This window comes from Paralichthys olivaceus, chromosome 22 (genome assembly GCF_024713975.1).
Source record: "Paralichthys olivaceus isolate ysfri-2021 chromosome 22, ASM2471397v2, whole genome shotgun sequence".
Lineage (NCBI taxonomy): Eukaryota > Metazoa > Chordata > Actinopteri > Pleuronectiformes > Paralichthyidae > Paralichthys > Paralichthys olivaceus.
The window spans coordinates 1,869,069-1,896,881 of record NC_091114.1 but is presented as its reverse complement, the minus strand read 5'-3'; the positions used below and the strand labels follow the sequence as shown (position 1 = coordinate 1,896,881).

The 27,813-nt window shown below is 39.9% G+C and overlaps 1 protein-coding gene across 6 annotated transcripts in view; it reads left to right on the top strand.

Annotated features, from left to right (window-relative positions):
- The first annotated feature begins 2,493 nt into the window (after window positions 1–2,493).
- acox3 (acyl-CoA oxidase 3, pristanoyl) overlaps window positions 2,494–27,813 on the top strand; it is a 35,447-nt gene continuing 10,127 nt past the window's right edge. For 2 of the 6 annotated variants that reach the window (XM_069518350.1, XM_069518353.1), the window contains exons 1-18: window positions 2,495–2,639; window positions 3,843–3,965; window positions 4,566–4,663; window positions 4,831–4,966; window positions 6,048–6,122; window positions 7,696–7,785; window positions 8,568–8,711; window positions 9,462–9,550; window positions 9,811–9,907; window positions 11,193–11,375; window positions 12,082–12,204; window positions 12,500–12,620; window positions 12,838–12,960; window positions 13,359–13,472; window positions 13,976–14,091; window positions 15,284–15,458; window positions 15,562–15,629; window positions 18,004–18,090. In XM_069518350.1, coding sequence (XP_069374451.1) covers window positions 3,846–3,965; window positions 4,566–4,663; window positions 4,831–4,966; window positions 6,048–6,122; window positions 7,696–7,785; window positions 8,568–8,711; window positions 9,462–9,550; window positions 9,811–9,907; window positions 11,193–11,375; window positions 12,082–12,204; window positions 12,500–12,620; window positions 12,838–12,960; window positions 13,359–13,472; window positions 13,976–14,091; window positions 15,284–15,458; window positions 15,562–15,629; window positions 18,004–18,090 — 1,959 coding nt within the window. In that variant the 5' untranslated portion in view covers window positions 2,495–2,639; window positions 3,843–3,845. Of the gene's footprint in view, window positions 2,717–3,842; window positions 3,966–4,565; window positions 4,664–4,830; window positions 4,967–6,047; window positions 6,123–7,695; window positions 7,786–8,567; window positions 8,712–9,461; window positions 9,551–9,810; window positions 9,908–11,192; window positions 11,376–12,081; window positions 12,205–12,499; window positions 12,621–12,837; window positions 12,961–13,358; window positions 13,473–13,975; window positions 14,092–15,283; window positions 15,459–15,561; window positions 15,630–18,003; window positions 18,091–23,811; window positions 24,357–27,813 lie in introns of those variants that run through there. The other 4 variants (XM_069518351.1, XM_069518352.1, XM_069518348.1 and 1 more) reach the window with 4 other exon arrangements.

The following is a 27,813-nucleotide window of genomic DNA, read 5'->3' as shown; positions in this document are numbered from 1 at the left end:
AAAACACCTCATGAATGCTAATGCATATAAATGAACCTGCTGAGCTATGGATTTTTACAGTGAATCAAGAAATGCAAGAAAACAAGAAATGCAATTTTACTGACAATCAAGTTGAGGTGGAGGTCAGAAAAGTATTTTGATTGGAAGCCACAGCAGTGGTATCATTGCATTACATGTCTTTTAGCTGATGCTTTTATCCAAAACAACTCTCAATTTGTGTATTCAAAATCTATGAGGGAAATCTATGATATATCTGAGTGCAAGCACACAGTTTGAGCAGAAGCAGAGCAAGTTTAAGTGCAAACAGGAGCTATTTTATTGCAAGGGCCGGGCTTTGATGAAAAGTAATACACAATCTGAACATAAATTCAACAAGTCATGCGCTCGAATTGAAAGACCACGCTCTTGATTAAAGACAGGAAAAAACACTCCAGGAAGCCTGCCACCTGCGGCATCAAGGCACCACTTGAGGAGTCCAGTGGCACGCTCCGCAGTGGAGCGCACTTACTGGGGATAGCCACTGTCACCTGCTGTGACGTTGGCTATCCCCTGTCACAGCAGGTGGAGACTCGTTATACATCAGGGTTGAATTGTGAGATTTAATACTAATACTAATTCACCTATTGGCCATGTCCTCTAACTGAGCCAGTGCATCCATCATATATCAATTAAAATCAATTTGATTTGTATAGGGCCAAATCATAATATACATTATCTTAAGGCACTTTACAAAGAAGGTCAAGACCTTAAAATCGTATTAATATAGAGAAACCCAACAGTTCTCACAATGAGCAAGCACTTTGGTGAATGTGGAGGAAAAACTCCCTCATTAACAGGGAGAAACATCTAGCAGAACCAGGCTCAATGTAGGCGGTCATCTGCCTCGACCGGTTGGGGTGAGCAAAGAAAAAGAGGAGAGGAGAGATGGGTGGAAAAGACGGCAGAGAAGAGACAGTGATAGTGGGGAGGAGGGAGAGAGAGAGAGGTGAGAGAGACCGGGAACACTTGAGTGCCATCAGGTATCAGATCTGACTGGTTAAAATGTAAACAGTAACAGTGTAAAGACTATTAATTATTATTGATAGCAGTCACAATTCATATAATAATTAATTACTGAAATATTGTTGTTAATAATAGTAATAATGGTAAAAGTTGTTGTCCTGAGGTTCCGGGGTCAGAGATATCTGAAATGAGAGACAAAAAGAGAGAGAGAGAGAGAAAGAGAGAGGGGGACTATGGGAGAAAAAAGTGAAATAGTAATAGACATGTATTAAAATAAATAAATGAGTGTAGGGGGGGGGGGGGAAGAAAGAAGTGGAGAAGTGCTCAGTGTATGATGGGAGTTCCCCCAGCAGTCTAGACCTATAGCAGCATAACTAAGGGATGGTTCAGGACTCACCTGATCCAGAACTAACTGTAGGCTTTACCAAAAAGGAACGTTCCAAGTTTAACTTTAAATGCCGAGTTTAACTTTAAATGCCGTCAGTGTGCTCCGTGCACCTGAGAGCACACTCACGTTCACATTAGCAATTTTATACACAAAACATATTTAACTACAGTCCTACTAAGCCATTAAACTATTAATTAGAAATATTTAGCAACTCTTTAATATTTTATCTTAGAATTTATGCTTAATTTGGTTGAATTTTGTTTTTTACATGTTAATGATGAAGTGGGTCAATAATCTGGCATCAATTCACCACCTCACTTTTGCGTCGTCATTTCACCGTCTCCAACATGTTCGTATGCATAGGTCACAGTTAGCATTGAAGTGCGCGCAATCTCCCGTGAAGCTTGTTTTAATTGATTCATACGTTTGTGTTTGAAGTGGCGTACGCATCGTCCAGACCCCGTTTTGCGTGTACACATCGGTTATAGATTAGGCCTCTGAATATTTCCCAAAAGTAAATCATCAAAGCTGTTGTTTCTTATTAAAGATTCAATGTTATATAACTCTTTAAGTGGCGAAATCCACCGGTTCATCTCAATCTCTCTGTGTTTCTAAATGCACCAGGCGCTTCCTGTCACCACAAAGCCAAAATGCTCACAGTCACGGCGCATGAAATAGGGCCCTATGTTTTTATTGACTTGCAATTGCAAACATTTCCACCACAGTGATCAACGAGTAATTGATCTCGTTCCCACTTATTAACTTGTTCACATGCGTTATTATTCTGTGATTATTATTTCCCCCCACATGTCACCAAAGTGACTCCGTGCCATTCCCCTCTGTCTTTTCTTAAAAATATAGAATATGCAAAAAAACCTACAGAACGCTAACACAACTTCTCCTTTAAGTACCACAAGAGTTCCCATGTTCACTTTCTGCTTTCAGAATTAAAGCATAACTATTTTAAATGTTTCAACGTATGTCATACTAATGGATGGCCCTAGCTCCATAGCTGCTGTGCATTAAAATTATTGGTGTTATGAAAATAGATCACACCGTATTGTCACTATAGGAGCTAACCAGGGAGACAGTTTTTAATTCACTTGACGTGTGAAGATATCACTTTGAAGGACGTGAACCGGAAGTTGTTGATATCAGAACAGAGTCGTGTCTTTTAAATTATAACTCGAGCTGGTCATCTGGACAACTCGAGAAGAAGAAACAACCACTCGTGCATTTGATTTTAAAGGTAAGACTTAACGTCCCAGGTCCGATGGCAACGAAGACATTCGCTCTTTCCTGACAGAAGTGAAAGGAGAAGAAACTGTAAGCGCACTTTAGTAACGTCGCCTTTCTCATCTCACTGGGCAGCAGTGTTTGTGTGACTGGTGGTGACAGTGGGACAGGGTATAATGTGATAGTCCAATATGAATCTCACCATCAGTGGAGCAGAAACGATTGTGTAGTTTGCAACTGACGTGAGCCGATTGACGCAGCAGGCCTCACATTCTACAAGCCATGACCTTTGCTCTAATTTGAGAGCAGTTCAAAGGTTGCGTAAATAACACGTCTACATGTTCAGTTTGGATAGAGAACATTTGAAAGCGTTTCATTTACTGTGCTGTTGAATTATTATTTTTCTGGCAAAGTGACCTTAGAATACCAGAATATGACCTACCTTTGATTCCTATGGTATCGAATTGAGATCACTAATATTAGTTTTCTTGTTAAATAATGCAGTAGTTCACCTATTGTTTGCATTCAAATAAATACTTGTGGACAGAGGGTGTGTACAATTCTTTTGAGGCAGTAAAAAAAATGTGTTTGTTTGTTATTCAAATTTGTGCAGGGATATTTTTACAGAGCAAGAGACAGATAAACACATTTCCTACCTGTCTATACGACACTGTCGTTTCAGTGGGCAAGGTGCTGATTGGCTCAGTAGTGTACAAAACCTTTTTTTTTAACGCATGTAGAAATGAAATCTCAATACACATACTCTTTTCACCAATGCAAAACATATTTCCACAACTATACTCACAGAAAAGATGAAGTACAACTCCAACATTATTGCACAATTCCAAAAATATTGATGACTAATTTGATCCCATATTTAACTAGTTTTGATGCCATTATACAGTGTTCTGATTGGCAAATGCTTATTAGATATTAAATAGACAGTTAATCAAATAATCACCCAAATGCGTGCAGGCTAACCTCACCTATTTAATTGGCATATATATATATATATATATATATATATATATATATATATATATGTGTGTGTGTGTGTGTGTGTGTGTGTGTGTGTGTGTAGTAATAGTGTGGGTACAAAACTCTGAGTCTGAACCAACTCTTCTGTCAACGGCTGTTATAGTGAAATTATATGTTCAAGCAATTCATAACTTGTCATTAATCTACCACTATGCCAAACCCTTCACACTCAACAAAGATCATGGAGCAAGAAATAGCTGACCTCCCTTGTGGCCCCCTGGACATCTACAGGAAAAAAGCCTCTTTCAGTTGGAAGGACATGCTCCGTTTCATAGAGGGAGAGGAAATAGTGACATTCAAGGTAACATCAGATTTCTGTAATTGGCCTCGATTAATCAACCTTTTGTACTTTAGAATGTTGGCCAGCAGAACAGTGTCAAAATAAAAGAGTGTGGGTGTTCATCATTCACACTTGAGAAAATAGTCTCACAACAAGATCAATTTAGTAGCTGTTCATTCTTAGGTATCATTGTGGAGATCATTTTTAGTGCCCTTTTTTAGTGCAGTTTTTTCGCTAAAGGCACCGGTTATGTTTCCATTCCACAAACCCAGAATGGTATCTTACCTTGTGGGAAAGTTCACATATCGGTGGAAAGAAGGCAGAAAGTCCTCAAGTCTGCAGCTGTTGAAGTCACCAACCATAAACACCGGGGCTTCTGGGTATTTGGCCAGCATGGCAGCTAACTTTTTGATAGGATCAGTGAGATGTAAACACAGCTGAAGACCACAGTGGGGAATTCCCTTGGGAGGTAGAGCGGGTATAATGACAGTGTCAGTATTTCCACATCAGGTGTACAGAGTGTACAGTGGGTTTTGATATTATGACACCACCTACTGCTGACATAGATTAAAAAATATATATTTTGTAACATTTTAACTTTATACTCTTGTTTTTCTACAGCAACATGTATTCAAGACGCTGGAGAATGATCCAGTGTTTGCTCATCAACCCGGTGAGGATATTCCTGTGGAGAAAATGAGAGAGCTGACCTTCCTCAGGTATCAACATAAGATGTAGTTTCTCTTTTTGTAGCTAGTGAATATAGGGCAGATTGTACAATTGGATTATATCTATTTTTACCACGAGAAACAATCTGTTATATGCTGTATTTGATATTTATGTATTGTACATGTAGGACAAAAATAAAGCTTGTAAAAATCTGTAGGGTGAAGCAGCTCTTCCGCTATGACTTCATATCAAAGGATGAGGCAATGGCCAATCCCTGGAAGACCGCTGTCCTCAGTGACTGTCTGGGCATGTATGACTGGTCCATGTCCTCTAAGTACTCCCTCAACAAAGGGGTGAGTATGCATGGCTGTGGTTGGCGGCGTGCAAAATCTAACACTGGACATGATGAAAATTTTTACTTTACTCCACTTAAGCTTTCTCGAACAGTTAGTCTTGAAATTCAAAATAGAATCATTGCATGAGTCTATTTTAAAGAGAGCTCCTTGATGCAGGAGGTTGAACCAAACAGATAAAAAATGAATGATGAAAAAATCCTTAGGACACATTAAAGAACTTGTGCTTAAGAAGAGTTTGACACATAGTATAAATTACATCATATCACATCACATTTAAAAGCATAGAGCTGAGAATGTGGTTGGGACCTCGATGTATAAATAAAAAAATGTATAAATACCAAATAACCTTTTTGATTATAAACTTTATTTATTTATTTTTTAATACCTATGTGAAGGACCAGGGTAAGCAAAAGTATAAACAAAATCTGATAAACAATCTTTAGGTCTAGACCTTTAAAAATGTACCTTGACCTGTTCTTACAAGCACGTGGTTTCCATACATTTTACAAAGTACTTCAGTCCTCAATCTATATTTATAGAAACGCATTTTAATTGTTGATTGCATCACAGGAAAAATGTCCACACTGCCGGTTTATCTCATGCGTCTCCTTCCATACATGTCGGATTATGCACTAAACTAAATGTCAGGACTCTATGGTATGAAGACATGCATCTTCCGGTCTGTCGATAACTATCAAAGCCCCGTTATAACCAATGAATGGATTCAGAAGTGAAACCCTGGAGTGCTTTTACTTTGAAACGGGTTCAGGAAGTGTTAGTGACATAGACACAGTCAAAATAAAAGCACTTCAGTGTTTCTGTTGACCAAATCCATTCTTTTGTTTAAAAATGTGTTTTTATTCTGAAATATTTGCAGGAGCAGGAGATGCATGGCTTCATACTGTTTAGTACTAGTATTTATTTGAGTACACAGGACAATAGTCATATGTATGGCCATACTCATGCAAAGTCTATGCAAAAACATTGTCCTGCAGTAGCAGCTCCTCCACAAAACATATTGTTGAACTGAAGTATTGCGTATTGAACAATTCTGAATAAAGCAAATCTTTTGTTTTAGATGTTCGGAGCAACTATTGCCAACTCTGGGTCAGGGAGACATCACAAATATGTTGAAAACACTGACGACATGATGGTAAGCTTCACACTGACAGGAAAACCACCTTATAGTTGTGTGAATGTCTTTAGCCATGGCTAAATATGAAAAATCCAGTGTGGCACGTTTACAGGGATATCACACATCCCTGCTCCTTAATTTTCCATAGGTTTGTATAGGGCTGGTGTGGAATGAGGTTAACAGTGAACTGCACAATGTTCTCAAACAAATTACAGGATAGATTTCTTTCTAAATATTTGTACAAAATCTTGAAAAGCAAAAGTTATAATGAAACCAATTGGCAGTTTTTTATGATTCTTTGGTGGCACTTAAAACCAAACTGCTTACATTTCAATTTTCTGACAGCTAAATAAAAGTTCTGAAATGCAAATGGTTTATGTCTGGCTGCTGTTGGGAGACCCTGGCTTTGTACCTTGCGTCCTTTGCCACTAACAGCATCCATAATCAAAAAAGTACAGGGAAATGAAAAATTCCTACCACTTACAAATATGCAAAATAGATGCCAATTTTCAAGAACCTTTAATTGCGCAAAAACTTTTTTTTAAAGACAAACAAAATGACTGCTAATCGCTGTTGAGCATATAGATAGCCCTTGGGATAAAAGAAACATCAAGACTTTTTGTCTCCCAGAGTCACTTATCTTCTCTTAAAAGGATGATCACAACAATCCAATATAGCATTTGCCCTCCGATGTACCTGCCTGTTAAAAAAGCAAGGCTTGACTACACTGTGTGATCCTACTAGTGATTTTGACAGGGGCCCTAGTCTTACTTTACATGCCAGATTAAAGTTTCCAAACCAAGCAACAATACAGAAGGTTAAAGCAGATTCAATAAAACTTCTGTAGAAGAGGGTTATCATCTCAGAAGAGACATGAATAGAGTTCCTTTTCTTCAGGCTTTGCTGGACCTTTTTTGAGGTGGCCTCAACACCTTGGGTCCTTCCATATGTTTGGACCGTGGCTTTTGAGGCTCTGAAAGTAATTTACTGCTCCTCTGTGTGTGTGTGTTGTGTGAGAATGTGAGAGTGTGAGAGTGTGTGAGAGGAAAAGATCAAGCAGGACAGCTGATAAAGGCGCAAGCATTAAAATAAGATTTAACTCATTAAGAAAAGTATTGATCATTATGTGATGACCAGTGTTGATATTGTGGCGTCATTTTAAACAAATCATCATTTAAACAGTAGCAGGTCGACAGAGAGGTAGAGAAAAAAAGAGAAAGAGAGAGAGAGAGACAGAGTCTGTGTGTGTTTGTTCTTTGACCGTCTCATCATCCTCAAACTGAGCTCAACATCAGAGACTGGACCGCCAACTGCCTCCAAAGGTCCCTAAAGGAAAAGGAATTCCCTTTCTCCACAGCGACAATAAAAAATTATTTTTCATCTATATTCATCTTCTATCAACACTACAGCAACAACAACTGCTCTTGAGCGCTTCCAGATTTCTCGTCTGGTCCAGCCTCTGCTGGCTGCATCATGCAGAACGTCACAGCATCTCTGCCGCCTCTCCAAATATTCTAATTTATGTAACAGTGTTATAAAGTTGCCATCAGTCATTGCAAACTTACCTTTTACTGCATGTATCTGTTTATAGACATTTGGATGTTTTGCACTGACTGAACTGAGTCATGGCAGCAACACAAGAGCCATGAGGACCACAGCCACGTACGACCCTTCCACCCAGGTTAGCGCATACACAATTTGAGTATTTAAACATTGTGTTTTTGTCTGTCCTGTAAATATACAGAATATTACACTTAGTGGGTTTTTAAGTCAGGTTCTGACATATTTATATTAGTCATCCTTAAATATTACTTTTACTAAAACCAGAAAGGATTCAGTATTTCTCATCAAAAAATTGATGTCAATATGGAGAAAGCTATCAGTCTTTATACCAGTGGTTCCCAAACGTTTTGGCTTTTGATACCTTAATAATGTCTTAATACTGTATATAAGGGCCTTTTTGATGCTTCATCACAGGTTCAAAATATTGCTGGGTGGTAAACTAACTACTACAGATAGACACTTTCAAACCTACGTCATTTAAACACAGACTGTTTTTTATAATGACAGTAATGATAGCAATAGTATACCACACCCCTGTATGGAAAATACTGCTCTCAGTTATGACCTTTTCCACCAATGTTGTCATGTAACACAAAATATTCTAGAATTAAAAGTTCTATAGTTATACTATAACAGATTGGAAGGAGGGCATGACCCAGTGAGACTGAGATTTACTGAAATTGTTTTTATTCAGCAAAATGTAATACCACAACACAAAGATTCTCAATCACAGTGCTTACTATTAATGACTTGTCCATGTTACTTACCATATTTTGGTCCTCAGGCCTTCATCTAGTAAAATTCTTTTTCCTAGTTTACTGGATATTTTGCCTTGTAAAATTTAATTAGGAAATCACAACCCTACATCGCTCTTGTAAACAATAACCTTTCTGTCTGTAGGAGTTTGTAATCAACTCTCCAGACTTTGAGGCTGCCAAGTTCTGGGTGGGGAACCTTGGTAAGACTGCCACCCATGCAGTGGTGTTTGCTCAGCTCTACACCCCTGACCAGGTTTGCCATGGCCTGCACTCCTTCATTGTCCCGGTAAGATTCTGACCTTTGACCACTGACAAATGATTGCATTATTAGATGCTTTCATCTGATGTGATGTCACACAGGCTCTGTTTGGACCTTGTATTAACGTCTGTCCATAGAGATCCGATGACATGTGTTTGTACCCACTCTGTGTACAGTATATGTATCTATCTGATGTCATTGTATTTGTTAATGAGTTTTCCTCCATCATCTCCGCTTCACTGTCTATTTCACCCTCTAAACTCTGCCTCGCTCCCAAAGATGTGAGAGACCAGTTAATTGAGGCGCAGATGCAAACTGGTGCGAGCAGGGAACATTTTATTTGCACTGTTTTTTTGTATTTATGAATCGCCTTGCAGGCTGGATCAAACAATCTTGCGGGCTGTATACGGCCTGGAGACTGGTCGTTCCCTACCCCTGTTCTATACAAATAAAGCTTATTGTTTAAAATCTGAAATTGTGTGACAAAGGGGGTCTTTTGCTCCATGCATTTTATAAAGAAATGAGAGAGGTCTTTATTTATTATTGTTACATTTGGTTGATTACTTACTCTGGATTGAATTGTTGTTACTATGTTTAATGATACACAAGGTAAAGGTAAAAGTCAGAAAAGAGATTGGAAGTTGCAGAGTCACAAGGCTTAATAGCCACCAAATCATAGTAATTATCCAAGAAATATGAAGTGTTACTTTTGTACAGGTTGTAAATGACTGAGCACCCTGAGTGGAATCCATTAAGTCTATAACCATTGTGCTACAGGTGAGGGATCCTAAGACCCTGCTGGTTCTGCCGGGTGTAATGGCTGGAGATATTGGCAAGAAGCTGGGCCAGAATGGACTGGATAATGGGTAGGCGACAGTGGAGGAAATCATTACATTGTTTTTTACAGTTGCAGAGAAAGTCCAAGGTAGATAAAAAAAATTTCATTCAATTGGAGAGAGAATTATTTTTGTTTTTCCCATTCCAACATGCCCACTTGCTCATGTGTGTCATAATGTGTGAATATGATATAAACCACTTGAGTGTTCAGGAATACTCAATCCGTGCAATCTTAATACAGTCCATTGACCAAATGCATTTCATTTTTGTCAATCTCTTTTCCTATCAGCTTTGTTATGTTCAACAATGTGAGGATCCCACGGGAGAACCTACTGAATAAGACAGGAGATGTTACTACTGATGGCCACTACATTACACCATTCAAGGTTAGTAAGATTATAGAGTGTTTTTCACTTAAATCTAGGGTACCATTCAAAGTTTCGTCTGACAAATATTGAATTAAACAAAAATAAATTGAAAACAATAATATGAGCAATAAAAGTCACGGTGGCACATGATGATGCCACCAGGGTCTCACCACAACAGCCAGAGACAAACCAGTTGCTTTTCACCATACTTTTATTGAAGAATGGGTCCAGCTATTTCTGCTGGCCTAGCAGCTCCACTAACCCTTCTCATGAGGCTCTCGTGCTTCGCTCCATCCAATGCATGTCTCCTTGTGTCTCTCCCATGTATCTCCCTCTGCCTTTCCAGGGAGAGTTGATTGGCCAATGTTGAGGAAATCTGAATTTGCGAGACTTCTGAAATAAAGAGAACTGATCATAATGGTCTTTTAAATGCATGTTTATTCTTTGGCAAAGAAGGTCAAACAGATCTTACAGCATGTGAAGATGGTTAAGACAAAGAAGCATTTTCCAGCATCCTCTTTCATACAGAAAGAGGTGATGTATGTGCGTAAGTATGAAGTAAAACCCCAGAAGTTAAGATTCGAGGAGACAGCACAGTGATTCTCAGTGGCTCTCTGAGCAGAAGCGGAGCAAATTTAAGTGCAAACAGGAGCTATTTTGTTGCAAGGGCAGGGTTTTGATGAAAAGTAATGCACATTCTAAACATAAATTCAACAAGTCTTGAGCTTAAACTGAAAGACCATGCTGTGTGCCAGATGTGGACATTGAGTACACAATAATAGTCCTATATCAGATATCAATTTGTACGTGCCATGCTTTTTTGAGTTTTCAAGCACCTCAAGTGTGTCATCAACATTTTCTTATTTTATGGTGCAACATCACCACAGGTCAAAGCACTTCAATTAAAAACTAAAAACAATTTTCACAATAACCATCATCAAGGTCTTAAGGTTTTTTGACAGCATTTACAGATATGTCCATATGCACATGTTGAAAAGATAACTGGTAATGAGAACTAGGCTATAAAATTGTTCTGGTGGCCAAGTGCAGATAGTGAGTACAGTCGTAACCTTGAAAACCTGAGTTAAAAAAGACTACATATGATGATTAACAGCTTGGTTGTTAGAAAAGTGAAACATGAGTCGTTGAAGTCCAGAAAAATACAGGTTCTTTGGTATGGATTCCTGCATGATGATGCAGTTATGCATGTCACAGTTGTGTTTGTTTTGAAAGAAAGGGTATATAAAGTATTTTCTCTTTTTCATTTTATTGCTTCTGCATATTTGTCTGTCATCTCCTCCAGGACTCAAACAAGCGTTTTGGGGCATCTCTCGGTGCCCTGTCAGGGGGCAGGGTGTATATCACCAGAATGGCTCTGACCAACCTGAAGCTAGCTCTGGTTGTGGCTATCCGCTTTTCAGCAACCAGGAGACAGTTTGGACCAAAGGACGCAGATGAGATTCCTGTTTTGGAGTACCAGTTGCAGGTCAGAATTGTGGCTATAGATGATCGACACAGACAATAACTTAAAGATGTTTGAGTGCCACTTAAGCTGCATATTTCTGTCTGAATCAAACCTGAGTCCTAAAGAGTAGTAACCAAGCTGACCCTTACCTGTCAGGCAATATGTTTTTAATGTCCAAACTTGACCCGACCCTAATGCAGTAAAAGAAAGCACTGAGTTTGTGTTACCCTGTCATGGTCACAATTAGACAATTAACACTGATTATATGGGCACTTTGTAATTGATGATCAAAAGGCTTTTTCATGCCTCCGGACAGTGGATGCAAGCATTATGGGTTGCCTGTTCGCCTTGTTCGCATGAACACGATATTTCAAAAACACCATGGCGTAATTTCTTCAAATTTGGCACAAACATTCACTTGGACTGGATATAATTTGGTGATCAAAGGTCGCTTTGACCTCACAAAGTAAATTTTTAGCCTTGTTGATGCTTTGTCTACATAAAGCTTGAAGGAAGTCCTGTCACTTTACATTTTTATAAAAAAATAGCTGTTGGAGATAGTTAAGTACACTAAGTATATCCAGCGGAAGGGTTATGCTGATGGAATATCCAATGCCTCATTAGACAATGATTTATGGCACATCCAAAAGATCCTGAACCATTTGGATCTAACACTGCCATGTGCCACAGTGTTAAAATCGCAATATATATGTGTTCTGTGTTCTAGCAATGGCGTCTGATCCCGTATCTGGCAGCAGCATATGCTCTTGAACACTTTACCAAATCTATCTTCATGAACTTTGTTGAGTTCCAAATTGGACAGATGATGAAAAACAAAGGTGACATTCAAGTAAGTAAAATAAAATATGTGTCTATATCCAGAGTATCCTACTCCATTTAATATAAGTTAAACAGTTATGCATGTTTTACCTTAAAACATTGAAATTATTTGAAATGAAATGATGGATATTATATCTCACACTCCATTCGTGTCTGTTGAAGTAAACCTTGACAAATTAAAGCTGAGACTTGGCACTTTGATGTAGTAGCCACTATGTTCAAATGGACTGTGCAGCTCGATTAAGCCTAAAGAGCAAAAATAATTATGATCTGGACTTAATTTAGCTGCTGTATGTGTTTGCTAGGCAGAGATGGGCAGGGAGATCCATGCCATAGGCTGCTCTAGTAAACCACTGGGTTCATGGACTGCCCAGAAGGGGATCCAAGAATGCAGGGAGGCCTGCGGTGGACATGGATACCTTGCCAGTCAGTCTCAATCATACGCATATTCACATATACCAGTGTTTTCCATTCATTACCTAGACAGTGGAGGTTGACCATAGTCTAATTTGTCCTGCCACAGTTTCATGATCATCAGAATTTTTAAAAACACTAATAATAACATAAAATGTTCTCAGCAGGTAAGCAGACCTTGGCACATTCACGCACATAGATTCCTAACTTGAGGTTTTCTCTCTTTCAGTGAGTCGGCTGGGTGATCTTCGGAATGACAATGACCCAAACTGCACCTATGAAGGAGACAATAACCTGTTGCTGCAGCAGACCAGCAACTACTTGCTCAGCTGGCTCCATGCCAAGCTTCATGGTCAGTCCTAAATTCATTGAGAGAATCCAAATATTCAGAGACAGGGACCGTGGTGAGAGGAAGATATGCAGTTATGCTAATTGGTGATCATGATGCTTATTCATTGGTTGTGAATGTTTTCCAGTTACTAGTGCTGCTGTGGTTTACAATGTTAAAGCAGTTTTTGGACTCTCTACAACATTTGAGACCAGTGGCCACATTTACAAACATTATGTACATTATCTAATAGTTTCGGTGTCACTGAGAGGTGATGCATTAAAATTACTAACCTCGGGTAATTGCTAAGGAGTTTGACCTTAGAGGGAACAAAAAACAACCACATTAATAATGCATGATGAATTCACATGAAATATTTGATTAGTTTGTACAGCTTCAAATTATGTATTGTCTGGTTTCAGATGATATGCGGATTGAGTCTCCCTTTCACACTGTGGATTTCCTTGATGATTTCCAAAAGATTCTGGGAAGCAAATTTGAACAAACAACAATGGAGGAGTGTATGGACTCTGCAGGTATTTCATTATTTTAGCTGGTGCAGATTTGATCAACTTAAAATGTTGACTACAAACTTACTTTGACAGAACTAGAATTCAGAAAACATTGTTCATTGAAAAAATCAAACTTGAGGCAACAAGGTTTTTACAGAAACATCTGTTCATCTGCAGAGCAATCAATCACTCATATTGTTAAAAAATATTATTTTTTAAACAACTGTGAACATACATCAGAAGATGTATGTTCACAGCTATTTAATGCCACCATGATCAGAAACCACCACCATGATCTACAATGGTTTAGAAAAGTATAGATGCAAATGTTACCTCCAGTCTGCAGCTTCATTTCAATGGCAGCATTGGTTTGGGACAGATCTTATGTGCACCTAAAAAATTATGCGAAAGTCCACTTATTAAATATAGGATGTTCTAATTAAATGTCTTGAAAGTAGTTACAATTCAATTGTGTTTTAAAATTGTTTTCTCATTATACTGTGTTATCTTTTTGTCTTTCATATCAGTGCCACTGGCAGCATATAAGTGGCTGGTGTGTTTCCTGTTAGAGGAGAGTCAGAAGAGGCTTGAACAGCAGAGGGCTTTAGGCAAGGATGAGTTTGAGGCTTGTAACAACAGCCAGGTAACACACACAAGTGCTCACACTGTAGGTTGTACATTTAAAATGGTATTCACAAAGATATCACACGCAAACTGTTTTCAAGCATGAACTTTGGAAAAGGTCCATAGCAACTGACTGTGACAGTTGCATTCTCACATACATCCTCTTGGGAAATTTCCGGAAAATGTCTTTAGCGCATGTCTGAAAGTGGCTTCACACACCACTAGAGACACACTCACCTTTTGTAACATTTTAGCAGTTTTAAATTGTCCCTTATCTAAGGTTTAGGATGTAAGTTAATCTCTCTCCTGACGTGCAGTTCAAATTACAGTAACAACAACAACAACAACAAAGATTTAATTTAAATGTTTCACCTGATAATACAGTCAGATTACACATGCTGAATAGTTCATAAAAATCACATTTAAGTTAATCAATACAAGTTAGTATTTTTGAATTTGTGAATGTAGGTTAATGTGTCAGCAGCTTCAGCAAACAATTCATAAAACACAGAAAAAGAGTGCCAGAGGTTCCAAAGCTCAGTCCTTCACGTGATATAATTTATCAGACCATTATTCAGTCAGTCAGAAGGGTAGTCACAGTTTTGATGCATTGATTTAATGGTTAGCCTGGCAGTCTTGCGTAGCATTTGCCACAAGGCACATTGAAGGGTTGGGTCGAGTCACTGACCAAGCTTTTAAATTTGAAATGTCATTGATTCAGCTGCATTAGCAGAGACTTTATTTGGATATTATAGGTTTGTCACTTTAGTAACTGCAAACAGCAGCATTGGTTTATTTAAGATCTCAACTATGTTATTACAATGACATCTCTCATATGTTTACATCGACGACTACTGATGACATGTTGGGTTTTCGTGACGACTGCTGATGATGTAACAGTTTCTTGAAGGGCTGTCCCAATTCGTGGGGGACCACTACCCTTTGTGACTCCGTTTCAAGGGGTAGTGGTCGCCAGTCAATCACTGTGGGAAGAAACAAGCCATAACATTTAGTCCATACAGAATTGGTCCTCAGTTGGGTTTGAACTCAGACCCTTGTTGCTGTGTAAACTGATTACCATAAAAGTACCACTTACCCATTAACTTTGTGGCATGAGTTTGGCTTTATTTTCTATTTCCTCACCTGAGTAAAAAGTGGAAATAAAAAAATAACTCTACAATTCACCCCCTGTGGTTGTTTTTTGAATTCAGGTATACTACTGTCGTTCCCTTGCCATTGCCTACATCGAACAAAACTGCCTCCAGAGGTTTCATGAGCAGACAATGGATCAGGACACACCAGCTTGTCTCAGACCAGTACTAAGCAAACTGTGTGCCTTGTATGGCCTGTGGAGCCTCAGCAACCACATGGCTACACTATATCAGGGTATGTACTGTCCTCTGTATAATGCATCCATACACAGAAATAAAAATGACCCATTCAGTTACATTGATTCAGTATTTGTTACATGGCACTTGTTCTTTTCAAGGTAATTACATGAGTGGAAGGAAGCCAGCAGAGTTGGTTCAGACGGCCATTCTCACTCTCTGCTCCCAGGTACAGGAACATTGATCTCTCTATCTTTCACCATATCCATGTACTTCTCATTTGCATAAGATACACTAAGAGGCATTATAGATATTATTTCAGCTACTTGTAAACAAATGAACCCTGTAAATTTAGGATACTGAAGTCACACGCAATATGTCTTTATTTGGGTTTGGATCATCAGCAAAATCTTAAATCTTAAAAACAAACAAATGCATGTGTATGTGTATACACTGCAAAAAAAGTACTTCACCTATGCCTAGATAATCTGTCCACCTGACAGGTGTGACATATCAAAATATGCTAATTATCAAGCATGATTATTGCATAGATGTGCCTTGGACTGGTCGCAGTAAAAGGTCACACTAAAATGTGCAGTTTATCTTGAAGAATGACTTTAATGAGGCACTGAACATCAGTTTCACATAGAGTATTTTTAGGGAGGGGGCAGCAGAAAACCAGTGAGTATATGGTATAACCACTATTTGCCTCACGCAGTGCCACACATATTCTATGCATTGCTGGATATTGGCAGGAATCAAAAGCATCCCAAACATGCTCAATGGGTGACATGTCTGGTGAGTATGCAGACCATGCAAGAACATGGGGCTTTGCATTATCATGCTGCAACATTTGGCGATGGCAGATGAATGGAATGACATTGGGCCCGAGGACCTCATCACAGTAACTCAAATTGAATCAATAAAAAACAACTGTGTTGTACATAGTTTATGCCTGCTCATACCATAGACCTATGAACACCATGGGCCAGTCGGTTGACAACATTGACATCAGGAAACCGCTTGCCCCCCTGACACCAAACCAGCTGTCTGCCATCTGCCTGATACATTGTAAACCAGGAACTTCCATTATTATTATTATTATTATCATTATTATTTTCCCAATCAAGTCGTTTATGAGGATGTACTACAGGTAGGTCCCTGATGAGGCCGATGAGTACTCGGATGTGCTTCCCTGAAACATATGTTGACCATTTACATTTAAGAGAAATAAGCCTTTTAGGTCAATAGAAGAAAACCTTAGATCCGTGTATATATATAGACTGCTCGAAAAATATAAGACGCTCAATACTTAATCGTCACATTACAACACCAGGACAGTTAAACTTAAGGGATATCAATCTGTCCATTTAGGAAACACAAGTGATTATGAATGAGTTTTTCCTGCTGTGGTGAAAATTAAAGTGCATTGGAGAGGCAAAACCAAGACAACCCCCAATGTGCATGTGCTGGCCACAGACAGCTTCTCTCTCTTTATCCTCCCTGACTAATTCTTCTTTAGTCTTGTGTTCTGCTAGTGACTTTGTCACTACTGGTAGCATGAGGCGGTGTTTGCAGCCTGATCAGGTTGCACAGGTATTCCAGCTCCTTCAGAATGAAACATCCATACATTGCTGTGTCTCCCAGCACAATCTCAAAAGCATTGAGGAGACACAAGGAGACTAGCAGTTACACAAGACTGTGCATGTTCCTGACCAAACTGTCAGAAACAGACTCCATGACAGTGGCATGAGGGCCCAAAGACCTCTAGTGGGACCTGTGCTCACAGCCCAGCACCATGCAGCTCGATTGGCATTTGCCAGAGAACAACAGAATTGGCAGGTCCGCTATTGGCACCCTATTCTCTTCAAAGATGAGAGCAGTTTCACACTGAGCACATGTGAAAAGAGAAGCTGTGGTGAACGTTATGCTGCCTGTAACATCATCCAGCACGACCGGTTTGGCGGTGGGTCAGTGATGGTCTGGGGAGGCCTATCATTGGAGGGTCGCACAGATCTCCATGTCATAGCCAGCTGACTGCTGTTAGGTACCGGGATCAAATCCTCAGAGAGATTTCCAGACCTCATGCTGGTGCAGTGGGCCCCGGGTTCCTCTTGGTACAGGACAATGCCTGGCCTAATGTGGCCAGAGTGTGTAGGCAGTTCATGGATGACAACCTATAGGACATTATGTATCGGTGCATCCGACGCCGCCAAGTATCTCTACAGGCTGTGCAGGAGCTCATAGATGCCCCGATCCAAGTCTGGGAGGAGATCCCACAGAACACCATCCACCAACCCATCAGGAGCATGCCCCGACGTTGTGGGGTGTGCATACAGGCACCCGGGGGCCATACACAGTACTGAGTAACATTATGATTTGCTGTGATAAAGGTCACGCAAGTTGGATAATCCTGTAATTTCAGGGTTTTTTTCTTTAATTTTCAGTATGATTGTGAATCCAGCCTTCAATGGTTTGATGATTTTGGTTTCCATTGATAGTTGTTATGCCATTTTGTTTTCAACAAATGATACAATTATGGCTTTAGTAGATGTAGCTCACCCACCTGACTTAACCTGATCTGTTCTCTGTTTCTTTTCCAGCTAAAAGATGATGCAGTAGCATTGGTGGACATATTTGCACCCACTGATTTCATCCTCAACTCAACCCTTGGCAATGCCGATGGACAGGTAAACAGACACAAACCTAAGAGCTGTCATGTCATACTATATTGAGCGCTGTTGACAGTTGGTCTTTTCCATTAGGTCAATATATGGTACAACCACAACATGGATTATTCTTTTAAAAAATATATATATATATCTGGTAAGAATAAAGAGTGAGGCATAGAAGCTCCATTTTTCTATCCTTAAGCTGACGTGGTCATTTGAAGTTGTCAGCTGTAAAATATCTCTGCTTTATTGTAACAGTAAACAGTGAGTGTCAGTGTTCATACCTTTTCAGATCTTACAAACCTGCTAAATTCAGAAACTTACTTAGACTCTATGAGATCAAAAACACAACTGCCATTCAGGGCACAGAAAGAAGATTATACCATAGAATGTAATGGAGGTATTAGCTTCTTTTAAAAGATTTTATAAATAATGCAATATTAACACAAATCTTTTTATGGAGCACAACTAAGATGATTATCTTCAGCAAGAGGAAAAGTAACCCCGACCTCTTGCCCATTAGTTTTAACAAAACATATGTGAATGCAGTATATCAATTAGAAAAGGTTTCTGACATATTTAGTTAAATAAATTGGGGGCAGAGAGAAAGAGAGGGGGGGATTGCTTGGTGCAGCGGTTCCCAAAGTGGGGGGCGCAGAGCCATTGCAGGGGGGGCGCGGGGCGCGGATGGAACGAGTCAATCAATAAATGACACTGCTAGCATAAGATGGACAAGTTTTTGGCGGGGGCCGTGGGGCTCCCACGTAAACGTAAAGCAGAGGATGAAGCATCGCTTTCAAAGCAAGTTCCTTCTAAGGCAAAGACAAGAAAATATGACGACACATATCTTGTCTTTGGCTTCACCTGTACAACGGTGGGTAACGAGGAGAGACCGCAGTGTGTTGTCTGTCTTAAAGTGCTAGCTTGTGACAGCTTGAAGCCGAACAAGCTCAGACGCCACTTGGAGACAAAACATCCAGAGCACAAAGACAAGCCAGTTGAGTTTTTCCGACAAAAACTCGTTAACTGCCGTGCTCAACAGTCCCTATTTACTAAAGCTGCATCCGTGCCGGCAAATGCTCAACTCGCCTCATATAAAGTTGCTTACCGAGTGGCACAGTGTAAAAAGCCGCACACAATAGCGGAGGAATTAATACTTCCCTGTGCTATGGACATGGTTTCAACTATGCTTGATGACACTGCAGCCAGCAAACTAAGGGCTATTCCTCTGTCCAACAACACCATCAGCAGGCGCATTTATGACATGTCAAAGGACATAGAGGAGCAGCTTAATGACAAGGTGCGTGACAGCCGCTTTTCACTCCAGATGGATGAAGCCACTGACAGTAACAAAGACTGTTTATTGATTACTTACGTCAGATTCATAGATGGAGATGACATGAGGGAGGAATTGCTTTTCTGCAAACAAGTTACCGGCAGAGCCACAGCAGAAGAACTGTTTAAAATCATTGACTCGTACTTGAAAGAGGCCAACCTGAAATGGGAGGACTGTGTGGGGATCTGCACTGACGGGGCGCAGGCTATGGCTGGGAAACGGGCAGGGCTGCAAGCGCTCATCAAGCACGTCTCCCCCAATGCGCAGTGGACGCACTGCATGATACACCGCGAAGCACTGGCATCTAAACAGCTGAGTCCCGAGCTGAATGATGTAATGAACAACGTCATTGCCACTGTCAACTACATTAAAACACGACCTGTCAAAGCCCGTATTTTTTCGGCACTGTGCGAGGAAATGGGCTCCGACCACACAGCTGTTCTATTTCACAGCGAGTCCCGATGGCTGTCACGTGGGAAGGTGCTGTCCAGGGTGTTTGAACTGCGAGATGAAATCCCCATCTTTTTGAAAGAAGAGGGCAATGATCTTGCCCACAAATTTTACTTTAACAAGTTCCTCATGAAACTTGCATACCTCAGTGACATGTTTCTGAAACTCAATGAAGTAAATTTGCAGTTGCAGGGCACAAATACGCACCTCCCACATCTGGCAGATAAAATCACATCATTCACCAGAAGACTTGAGATGTGGCTGCAGCGAGTGAAGGATGGAAATGTGGACTCATTTGAAAACCTAAAATCATTCATTGAAGACAACAAACTGCAGAACACAGTGACCCCATGCATGAAAGCACACATCTCTGCCCTTCAGAAACATTTCCAGAAATATTTCCTGATGCAGGATCCCAAAGAATATGACTGGATCCGTGACCCCTTCAGTGCAACACCACCTGCCGACTTCAGCACATCAGAGGAGGAACAGTTCATTGATATCACCTCTGATTCAACAATGAGGCTGCAGTTTCAGTCAAAGACACTGGCTGCATTTTGGGTTGGAGTGGAAAAAGATTACCCACTGCTAGGTAAGAGAGCCCTGGCCATACTTCTTCCTTTTGCCACATCCTACCTATGTGAGATAGGTTTTTCTGCTGTGGCCTCAATCAAGACAAAATACAGATCAAAGCTGGACATTGAAAATGAACTCAGAGTGGCAATCTCAAAACTGCAACCCAGATTTGAGAAGATCTGCAGCATGAAGCAGGCCCACACCAGTCACTGAAAAGATATGAGGATTAAAGGTGTCACTTTTGCACAACAAATCTTTAGGTTTTTTTTTTCTTCTCAGGGAGTTGGTCATGTTTTAAAACACATTTTTGCAGAGAGTCAATGTTTGACAATTGCATTCATAGCGATGTTTAATATTAAATAAAAGAAACCTGTTACACTGAACACAATTACACAGTTAATAAGGTGCTTGAAAACAGTTACGCTTGGTTTGGTTTTGCTTGCACCTTAGTTGTTAACTTAAAATAATTATATAGTTTATTCATTGCAACCTGTAGTTTATGGCAGTTTACTTTTATTTGTTAAAAAAAGGTTGAGGTTTGTATTTATTACAATGTGTGAAATAAACTGCAATGGAGTCTGAAAGCAAAATATGTGTATGTGTGTCCTGTTTTTTTCTTCTTTTTTTTCTCATTTACCAAAGGGGGGGCCAGCAGAGAAAGTTTGGGAACCACTGGAGTAGAGTATATCTGCCCCTGGGCTTTCCAAGCACTATGGTCAGCCAAGAAGAGAGACCCCAGTGTGTCAAAAAGTAGCCCCTCCAAAGAAAGACATTGAATATAGAATATATAAAGACATTATATAAATATATATATATATATAAAGAATATGTTCTAAATGTAGGGTTTTTTATTTACACTAATTCAGTTTGAAAAACCTACCATTAAATGGGCAAATGTAAGTTGTTGTTCTGTTCCTAACTTCAGTTTAAACATTTGAAGTTAATTTTACTTGAAAATATATTTAAGAATGTAATGCAATATGTCTGAAAGCAATCTAAAGTCGGCGGGGGGGGGGGGGGGGGGGGGCTCACAATGTTCCTTTATCATCAAAGGGGGGCTTGACAGAAAAAGTTTGGGAACCACTGGCCTAGTGCATGAGGGGAGTTGCCCCAGCAGTCAAGGCCTACAGCAGCAAAACTGAGGGAATGTTCAAGCTTTATCAAAAAGGAACGTCAAGTTGAATGTAGAGATGGTCTCTGCCTCCTGAACCCAAAATGTGAGCTGGTTTCAATTGGGAGGAGCCTGGTGGCTGAAGGCTCTACCTTCTGTTCTACTCTTACAGACTATAGGAGTCAAAAGAAGTGGTGCCTGAAGAAGTGGGTATCATTTTTTTGCAGCCCATCTAGCAAAGGATATAAATAGTGTTAGAAACAGTGACTTGTAACACCCCTGTGACATATTTAGTTCACCCAGAAAGGGGCAAATTGTCACTTAATTTCTGATGCAGATTTTGCATTAGTACTAGCCCACAGACTTTAGGATGATGCAGCTATATGATGATACAGTTCGAGTCAACTCAGTTGTCTATGGGCCAGTAATTTCATTTGTAAACTCTCATATGGATCAGGTAATTTTCAACAAACAGGTAGGCCAGAGAGAGTGCCACCATTATGAAATTAACATTATTTTTGACCGTAGCAGCACAGAGGTAGCAGAACATTATGGAACGTCCTCTTCATATTCAAATTTCCTCAGAGGTTGAATTTAGTTCCGTTTTTTTAATGAATTTGGTTAATCAGTAGGTCAGGTAAAGGGAAGGGGATATTTTTAATACCAGGAAGACAAACACAGATATGACCCTCCCTATTCTGCTTCTTTTTGGCTTGCTCTGATATTCTTATCCTGACTATCTGAACAGAGGTAGAGTAAGGCAGGTGGTGCTGTCCTAGGAAAATAATTGGCTTGCAGGACACTCTACTAGTGTCAAGTGAGTCTTTATTTTGGGAGTTAAGTGATCTATTTGGACAATTCAGTGTTATGAGCTCTTTGATATATGAAGGGGTTTGTTTATTTAGGAAACGGTCTGTATTTATATAGAGCTTTTCTAGTCTGAATGACCACTCTAAGCGCTTTACACTACAGTTTGCCATTCACACACACATTCATACAGTGCATCTTTTAGCAGCACTTTTTGATGTATGAGGGGCAATTTGGGGTTCAGCATCTTGTCGAAGGACACTTCAGCATGCAGATGGGAAGATTTGGGATCAAACTGCCGACCTTCTGGTTGGAGAATGATCAGCCACAGCCGCCCAGGACCAGGATCTTAAATTATATTCTGAATTTAAGATCCCAACTGGAAGCTTTTCACAGACTTACTTGGACATCCTGATTATAAAGAATTATAGTCTAGATGTAATAAATGCATGAACTAGTTTCTCAGCTTCCTTCAGACAGGATGTTTTTAATATTGATAGTATTGTGCAGGTGGAAGAAAGCTGTCCTAGAGATCTGTTTTATGTGTGGGTCAAATGACATGTCCTGGTCAAACGTAACTCCACGGTTCCTCACAGTAGAACTGGGGGCCAAGCTAATACCATATAAGGTGACTATCTGGTCAGACAATGTTTCTTTAAGGTGCTCAGGGCAATGACTTCAGTTGTGTCTGAATTAGAAGTTAAGAGAAGTAAAACGTTATCGGTCGTCCAGGAGACATTCCATAAGTTTAACTAAGTGTTGGATTCATCAGGCTTAATAGATAGAGTACAGCTGGGTATCATTGGATATTGCCTAAGTAATGCATGTATAACGTTCAAGGACAGAACCTTGAGGAACTCCATGACTAACTTGCATGTGCATGGAGGGGTCATTGTTAACATTAACAAATTGAAATCTATCTGATAAATATCATTTAAACCAGCCAAGTGCCGTTCCTTTGATCCCTCCATGTTGTTCCAGTCTCTGTAGCAGAATCTTATGATCTATGGTGTCATATGCTGCATTAAGCAGCACACTTCAATCACTACAATCAATCACTGCAACAACAAATACAACAGTGGCTTCCAGTTTTTTTTTAAAGTTGTAACTTAAAACCTAACTTTTATAATTTCACTTATACCTGAGGCAGCAAGTCCCCACTAACCAATTTTTAAAGCAGAGCTGTTTTTGCAGGTGCAGTTTTCTTTTTCTTTGGGGTTTTATGGCAGCTGGGGTCACATCACTGCAACCTTCAGAATATCAGAATTCAGTATCTCAAGCCGAACTAACTTAACTAAATTTGTTTATGATTAAACAACACATTTATATTTCATACAGTTAACCTCATAAATAGATGTATTTTATATTAACTTAATATAAAGAAATTATATAAACTGAGCAAACCCCCATAGGAGGGCATAAAAACTACTCGTACTCATCTCCTTTCTCTTCCACACAGCTTTACAAGAACCTCTGGTCAACAGTGTTGCAGGGCAGCCAAGTGCTGGATCGTCCTTCCTGGTGGAAAGAGTTCTGCTCAGACAAACCTATAGTCGGATCTCTGCGTCCAAAACTCTAGAAGCCAGACACATGCTACTATTCGACTGATTGAAAATGTATCAGCAACAAGTTAAATTGTCATAAAAATAATGAACTGATATAATCTCTGCAAGTCTTCTTTTAAAATGTCTTAATAACAGTCCAGCATTGAAGAAAATGGTCCCTATGTGATTTTACTATTCTGATTGTAGTCACTGTAACTCAGAGCTCAGAGCTGTTCCTATTTGCTCAATCAAACATGCACAATTGAATGCCCAATCAGATTTCTGATATATCCTCAAATACCTTTTTTTTCCTCTCTGTGATAAACATACCATAAGCCTAAAAGGAAATATTGATGATCTTAGACTACAAAGGGGATGGCCTGAATTAATATTTTACTGCATTTTTTATGTATAATAAATGTAATGAATTAAATCAAAAGTCATATATTTGAAACTTAAATTGTGTGTTTCACTGGTATAGCTCGCTGACTGACTTACTGCACTTGACGTACGACCAGGCCTATCACCGGTCTAATTGTGGAGCATTGACACACTCTCTGGCAAACAAAAATTGCGAGTTTCACGGTTATATGTTTGGATACAGCTGTAGAAGACCAGCCACACATTCACAGTCGGTTACAACGGGATGTTTCTGAACTGTAAGTTACACCACCTCATGTTTGTTCAAGTTTTAGCAGGACAGTCGATGTAGGAGAACTTCCTGGTTACAGTCCTTTGTTACCTTCCCGAGTTATAGTACACATTTACAGTAACATTGCAGCACTGCTGCATGTAGAAATAGTTTACTCAGTTCCTAATAATGTTCGGTTTTAAAGCTCAGTTCATGTAACAAACAATGTATTTAATATGTTGCCAGATGGATTCCATTTCTACCACTACAAGGGAACATTTTAATTGGTTCTCTTGGCAGTTGTAGATGCTCAATATCGTTTCCAGATGATCGATGATGGTGGCTATCAAAGAACCATTGATTGTGGGAATCTGGCCACTCACATCTGGGAATCTCCAACTGCCTGCTTACCTGCCACTAGCAGAGGTTAGCATCAAGGACCCCAGTCACACAATATTGTTGCAGATGAACCCTCTGCTCTTTGAAAGAACCTCACGAGGCCATTCCCTGGATTTAACTTGGAGGGAAGGGTTTATAACTACTGTCTGTCAAAAGCTGGGCTGGTGGAGAACACGTGTGGAATTCTTTCATCCCAGTGAAGGTTGTACAGGCAGGTCATTGAAGTACATCTGGAGGTGGCAGAGAAGTGTGTAAAGGCTACTTGTGTTCTCCATAACTTCCTGTGGGGGTCAACCCAGATGACTGCAGTGAGGACCATGGCGGTTGGTGAGGTGGAGCAGCTGCCAGCTCTGGGAAGACTTGCTGCCAATAATGCTGCAAGAGAGTCCATCAGGGCCTTCACATCCTTCTTTTCAGCATATATATATATACAGACAACTGAGAGTGTCCAAATAACAGATATTGTGTATAACGATGGGGCACACATCAAAGGGAAGGTGAAAAGCAATGATAAGGAGCCACAAGCCACAAACCAGATATTTTATTCCAACAGGTATTTTAACAATTTTGTCCATCATGCCATGTACAGATCAGTTCTCAGTCTTAGCTGGAGAGTTGATCTTTCCATCTCATTAATCTCTATAACGATTTTGAGACAATTATCTACTGTAGGTGGGTCAGGTTTCAACCATAGAAGTGTGATTGCTTTTTTTTGCTGCTACAGTCAGTATTTTCTAGAAATGTTTATCGTGACCAGTTATTCCTTCCGACAGGTCACCGAAGTAAAGTGACGTGCATTCCAGTGGAATCTGTCAACCAAGAATATGTTGCATGTTTCTCCAAAAAATATGGTGGTCATTTGGTTGCTCATTCCAACATTTTCGCCAATATTTCTGTTCCATCTTTATTAGATGTGTTTTCATTCTAGGAGTGATTAAAAAACAAGGTTCTTCCAGTTGAATTCTCAGCAATACATAGAACAGGAGGTAGAAATAACAGTGTTACACATGTTACTCTATTGTTCATTGTCTTTTTAATCGTTCAGGTCTTTTCCCCATCTGTCTTTAATATAAGTTGTAATGTTCCCAATACCCCTTGTGATTCCCTGATAAAATTTTTAAAATGTCAATTGAGAATTAACTGCATATGCTTTGACTATTAATTGTTTTATTAACTATTAATGAAAGGTATGCAATCTAAAGCATCCTACAATGTTGCATGTCCACTCCAAGAAAATGGAAATTGTTTCAGAGAAATAACTAGGTTCAGTAAAGGAGCCTGTTATACTCATGGCAGACATTAAAGTTGTGTTCCACCAAGTTAGAGTATCAAGTATGGACGCAGAGCTGCTAAGGTTTATTTGGCCTGATGGAGACCATTGTCAGGAGTATTGGGGAATAACATTTGATGGGTGCTACATCCTCTTCAAGTTGTGCGGGTTCAATCAGGAGCAGTTCAGTTTAAAGGTTGTTGCACTGTGCTTGCTTACATTAAGGAGATAAGATGTAAATAGGCCAATGATCTGGACTTGGGAGTGCAGTGATGTCTCCAGTCAGATTCATTAGAGTTATGGATCACACAAGGATAGACTGCTGACAAGGAGGGGGATCTTATACACCATCAGTTCCATCTACGATTCCATAGGATTCTTGGCACCTGTTGTGTTGTCGGCCAAAATAATTCTTCAAGACTTGTGAAGAAGACAACTGGGTTGGGATGGTGCGTTCCCAGATGCTGCTGCATATGGGTGGACAGTCTGGCTGTAGGAGTGCCATAAGATATTAAGATTGGCAGGTGCATAACACCTCCCAACTTTTGAAAAGTTGTTTCTGCTCAGCTGCACAACTTTGAAGATGCAAGTGAGGATGGGTATGGAACTGTGACTTACCCCAATGGAGATATGTAAATAGTCAAGTAATCATGCAGACTTGGCTTCCAGAGGTTCTAAGGTGGAATAATTCTTGAAGTCTGACTCTTGGTTGTCTGGACCCATGTTTCTTATTGAGCCTAAATCAAGGTGGCTAGTAAACCCTGATGTCTCTGGAAAAGACTACTGAGATCAAGTCCATAATGTCTGTGAATGATAGTCAAGCAGATTAGCGAGTTGATCCAGTTATGCATTTTCTCAATCAATTCTCCTCATGGATCTGCCTGAAAAGGATGGTAAGTGGGCTCTTCAGGTTTAAGTTTGCTGTTGGATCTTGTTTGAAAGAGGAAGCATCTCAAAGCAAGTCTCGCTCTTTCTGTCGTGAATAAAGACCAGCTTGAGGAGAGACTACAAGAAGAGAGGCTGACTGTTAAGGAGGGCAATTTGTGTTACAGTTAGCAGAAAATAAAAGAAGGTAATAATTCCATACACACACAAGAGTACACACTATGTAGCTGTGCAGACGGGACAGAAAATTACATGATTCTATAAATGAGGCCAATGGTAGCAGGGAATTCTAAGATGGCACCACGGACGGCCGCCTTAAGTGCAAGGCCAACTCAGCCTTTAACTAGCGAGTTTCAGCTCCTCACTCTGGCCATCTTTATGTGGCTCCTGAGGGACGAACAAAGCGCTACAGAGAGAGCTTTGTACCTGCAGCAATTGTGCTTCTTAACAAATAGGTACGAGGGATGCACCTCATTTGTTGCACTTTTTTTTAGGGGGGGGGGGGGCACTTGTCGGGACTTGTGGCTCTACTTTGTTCTGTGCTGTCTGTATTGTGTTGATGATTTTTTTTTATGAATTGATAAGGTTGTGATGTCCTCTTTTAAACCAATGTTGTATTGTGGTCTGTTTCCATGGATTGCACAACAAATGTATCCTTGGGTACTGATAAAGAAACCTAACCTAACCTGACAACTCCATTGGATTTACTTCAATAATTTTTGTGATTATCTG